This window comes from Sinocyclocheilus grahami, unplaced genomic scaffold, assembly GCF_001515645.1.
Source record: "Sinocyclocheilus grahami isolate Dianchi unplaced genomic scaffold, SAMN03320097.WGS_v1.1 scaffold2306.1, whole genome shotgun sequence".
NCBI lineage: Eukaryota > Metazoa > Chordata > Actinopteri > Cypriniformes > Cyprinidae > Sinocyclocheilus > Sinocyclocheilus grahami.
Genome location: NW_015507485.1, coordinates 52,197 through 56,917, shown reverse-complemented (window position 1 = coordinate 56,917; position 4,721 = coordinate 52,197). Strand labels below are relative to the sequence as shown.

Genomic DNA, 4,721 nt, shown 5'->3' with positions numbered 1-4,721 from the left:
ACCTCGGCATCCGATCGCAGGCCTCCGCCCCTTGAGTTCTCTCCAGCGCTGGAAAACTGATCCGATATTTACACGGGTCCTACTTCTTGCCTTATCGCTGTTTTTTATCTGCCATCTCTATCTTTCTGTCGCTCGGCTTGGCTAATGTCCGTCCCATGCACTGAACGCGCTCTCCTCCACATCACGAGTAGACACGCCCCTTATTGCTGATTGGCTACAAGTTTGTTTTGCGATTCGGCCCGAATCAGTTTTTAAAGTGTTTTTGAAAAATCACTTACTCTGCCTTTAAGAGCAGCAGATAATGATGTGCTAGTCCCTTTAGTCTAAACACAACCAACTACACACTTCTGATACTTAAAGGTGCTAGATTAGTAGACAGTACCTTTGGTCTTGGTGGATCCAGATGCGCAGCTATTAGGGGACATGTGGCAACTGGACAGACTGCAAGGGTGGTTGCTGGCAGGAGCACAGGTGATTACCGATGGACGATTCTGATATAAAAGGAATTACTTATTTTTTTCTGTTTGTAAATATGACAATTCTCTATGCCAATGCATTGGAACACATTTAGCAACACATTCTGTATGAGTGAAACCACTGATGTAGAAACAGTAAAGTTTTTTTTTTAAATGCACATGAATGCCTCAGATCGTACAAGTCTGACCTGCTGGTGACTTGTGCTGGATCCAGGAATTAGAAGCATGCTCCTAGTAGGATCCAAGCTGTGTTTGGTCATCTCAAGGGGTTGATCCACCGCAAAAATGGGGAAAGGTGCAAATACATGATGGTTATGAAGACCACACAGAGATGTGTGACTATAATTCCATAACTCCTGATTTCTAGTGTCTCCATTCGAATTTCTCCTAAAAAATAACAAGAAAAAAAACATGCAAAAATACATGTGGTGCAAAAAACTGATCGAACAATTCAAAACATGGGAAGCTTTGCTGCACTGCAAATAACAGAACTGTAGCAGACATACAGATGTGATCCTAATAAGCATCTCATTTTGTTCATCTGTTCTTCATCAGAGTCTTTTTGATGATTCAGAGAGTTTTCATGGTGTTTTCTCTTGGTTGGGCTCATGGGAGTACACCCTGAGTTAAGCACAGGAACACTAGATGCTCCAGAATCATCTGTCAAGAAATCAGATTCAGGTTAAGGCACAGTCATGGCTAATAATGCTTAACAAAGACAAAAAAGTTCATTATCATGCTTGGATACACATCAGACTAGAATATCAGTGAAAGCTTTAATTAGTAGTAATATGCAAATGTTTTATTACAAATCTCATACTTCAACATACCGTACTATTAAAATATTTATAACCAATTTACTGTCAATGACATGATGTTAATTTTCTTCCTATATCTATATAGAAAAAATGCACCCCTTTACCTATATTCATTACTTCAGACTTATGTGCCCTCTAGAGGCTTTCATTCTGTGAAGTAAACGGTGCATTGTAGTGCCATCCCAAAGATTTGCTGCACAATTGGTGGCTGACTAAATACTTTTTTGCCCCACTGTATATATATATATATATAATAACTTCACACTCTAACACTAGCTCTTTCTATTCTATCTACATTTTATTCTTCTTATTTATTATACAAAAAACCTTGCTCTGCATTATACTAACCGGGACTTGTTATAACACTTATATATCATTGCTCTTTTGTTGGTTTGATTGCTTCTATTGTCCTCATTTGTAAGTCACTTAAATAAAAGCATCTGCTAAATGATTAAAAATGTAAATGTACAAATCTAATTCATACAATGACTCAGAAATACACCTCTTTTTTTAATGGAAATGTGTATTTTTTTTAATCAAGAACATTTTTTAATTTTGAGGGGGCATAAAGTCTTGATATAATATTGAAGAAAAAATGCTTCAAAATGTTAACCTTAAAATATCAGATAATTTGACTTTATGGCATGCCAAGTTCAGCTAAGGATGAAAATTTTACAGAAATGTACAAAATACATTTTACCCCTAGGACAAGTCTCAGTTAGTTTAACCCAGTACACATAGCAATGTTTAAAAAAAAAAAACAACATATAGAATATGAATAGAGCAAGCTAGTGTTAGAGGCCTTTTTTTTTTGAGAAATGGGACATTATTCTATTTCAGAGGGCTATAAAGACCCCATTTCTATTAAGTATAAAAAAACAAAACAATGGTCAGTTCTTATAAGGGACGTCCCATACTATATGCACACCTCATTTAAAACCATTTTACTGTAGCGTTTTTCGAGATATGGCACAATATTACACTTCAGAGGCCTATTGTAACGGGGCTGACGTGAGACATGCGGATCCATGTGCAAGCTTTATTTAAAGCAGAGAGGTCAGAAACACAGGCAGGGTCGAACAATGGCAAACAGGTATATGGCGGGCAAGACACAAGAATAATCCTAGGGTTAACGAAGGTCAACGATCGGCGAACAGAACCAAAAGAGCGAGACTAGAGGGATAAATCCAGGAACACAGGAAAAGGTCCAGGCATGGGCAAACAGAGTCCAAACGGCAAAACGACAGGGCAATCCAAAAACAAAGGCAGCGATATACACTGGGGAAAACAGGCAAGGCAAGACTAGACTAAACTAGGAACTATGAAAAAGACAAAACTAAGACAATAAACACCAGGAGAGTGGAAAACGCAGAACAATACTAGAGACCAAACAGGACATAAACATGGAATGGCTTGGTAAAGTAGCTAACACTTGGAGAGTGAAAAACGCTAGACAATACTCAGCAGTGAGAGAGTGGAAGTCCATGGCTTATGTAGCATGTCTGATTGGATTCAGCTGTGTGTGTGTGATCAGTGCATTCAGCTGTGTGTAATCAGTGCAATGGTTGATGGGAAATGCAGTCCAGGGTGATGTGTAACAGTCTGTGTGGTGTGAGAGTCAATGTAATGGGAGAAGGGTGACCTCTGATGGCAAACAGACGGAAGTTCATGGACCGGATTCGTGACACCTATAAAGACCCCATTTCTAGTAAGTAGAAAAAAACATTGATCAGTTGTTATACGGGACGTTCCATACTATATGCACACCTCATATATAACCATTTTACTGCAGTGTTTTCGAGATATGGGACATTATTACACTTTAGTAGGCCATAAAGACCTACTTTCTGTAAAGTAGAAGACATGAATGGTCAGTTCTTGTAGCAGACATTTCAGATCATATGCACACTTTATATGAAGCAATTTTATGGAAGCAATCTCATCTATGTTGTATTCTGAATAAAATATTGAAATTTGAAACTTCCACATCATTGCATTCTGTTTTTATTCACAATTTGTACAGTGTCCCAACTTTTTTGGAATCGAGTTTGTAAAAAAAATTTTTTTTTAAATCTGTGTAAATCAATGAAAAACATATAGGTTCCCTCTCATGGGAGCATCATTGCATCTGTTTTTATTCACAATTTGTACAGTGTCCCAACTTTTTTGGAATCGAGTTTGTAAAAAAAAAAGTTTTTTAAAATCTGTGTAAATCAATGAAAAACATATAGGTTCCCTCTCATGGGAGCTTCGAACTGCGTCCTCTAGGGGTCGCTATGGGGCAACTCGTTGGCCGGCGACAGCCATGACATCACTACCGGTGCGACTATAGTATAAATAGGCGCCGGGAGCACACATCATCCTCTTCTTCGGCTTCACTGACTGTTTTGTTTGAAGCGTGCATTTACATGGTAAGAGCGATCACTATTCATTCATTACGGCGAGCACTAGCAAAGTGTTTAGAGGATGTGTGCATCCGTGTCATCGCTATTTGACACCCGATGACACTCACGATCTATGCGTTGTTTGTTTGGGCGAAGAGCACGCACGCGATGTCCTCGAGGGGACAAGTGTGCACTGCGTTTGTCTCTTTTTTTCAAGTAAAGAGGGGCAGCCATCTGCTTGCCGCGGTTCAGGACCCGCCGCTGCTGAGGCACGGAGGAGAATGAGCTTGTGGGGATTGCAGGTGGACCTGGCCGATGAGTTTAAAGAGGGGCTTTCCCTCTCGCGCTCGTCGGCTGTGGACAAGAATGAGCCGCTGGAGGATGATGTTATTTCTTTAACATCTTCTGATCCAGGGGCCAGTGCTCTGGTGAGCCTTCCTTTCCTTCCTGATCTCCATACTGAGATCGAGAAGGAATGGAAGAGGCCGTTTTCCTCATGCATCCATCGGTTCCAGCATACCAGTTATGCCAACATCGATGCGACCTCGCGAAGAATCGCGGGGTCAAAGGGAGGTAGGCAAGACCTAAGGGATGTGATCCTGACAAGGCGTCAGCACTTTCGTCCGGATCAGAGTGATACTTGAGTATCTACTCATTTCCCTTGGGGGGTTTAACATCTGCCCTTATCTTCCCCTTCCTAATTCCCCTGTAACCACCATCTCTCCACCTGACCGAGGTTAGGTGGGAACTTCCTGCATAACAGTCTCCTACTGGACCTGTGATGTTTTGATTGGTTCTATGGCTTCATAGTGACCACCTTACTGATGGTCCGGTCTAGAGGCTTCTCCGGACAGGGCTCTGACGCGGGAACCATGGTGGGTGAGTATGATCCATTTATATATATATATATATGTATTGTATGTGTGTGTGTGTGTGTGTGTGTATTTAATGCGCTGGTGGTTGTGTGTATAACCCTTCTGCTAGCTTTCTTTGCAGTGTTTCCCGGGACCTGTGTGTTTCTGTCCTTTTTCTAGGGTAGGTCC

The 4,721-nt window shown here is 40.8% G+C and overlaps 1 protein-coding gene across 2 annotated transcripts in view; it reads right to left on the bottom strand.

Annotated features, from left to right (window-relative positions):
- Positions 1-1,206, bottom strand: part of LOC107574679 (transcription cofactor vestigial-like protein 4) — an 8,439-nt gene extending 7,233 nt beyond the window's left edge. The window contains exons 1-3 of one of the 2 annotated variants that reach the window (XM_016261117.1): positions 983-1,206; positions 665-863; positions 383-491 (exon numbers count right to left, since the gene is read on the bottom strand). In XM_016261117.1, coding sequence (XP_016116603.1) covers positions 383-491; positions 665-863; positions 983-1,086 — 412 coding nt within the window. In that variant the 5' untranslated portion in view covers positions 1,087-1,206. The remainder of the gene's footprint in view (positions 1-382; positions 492-664; positions 864-982) is intronic. The other variant, XM_016261116.1, reaches the window with a different exon arrangement.
- Positions 1,207-4,721: the final 3,515 nt, after the last annotated feature.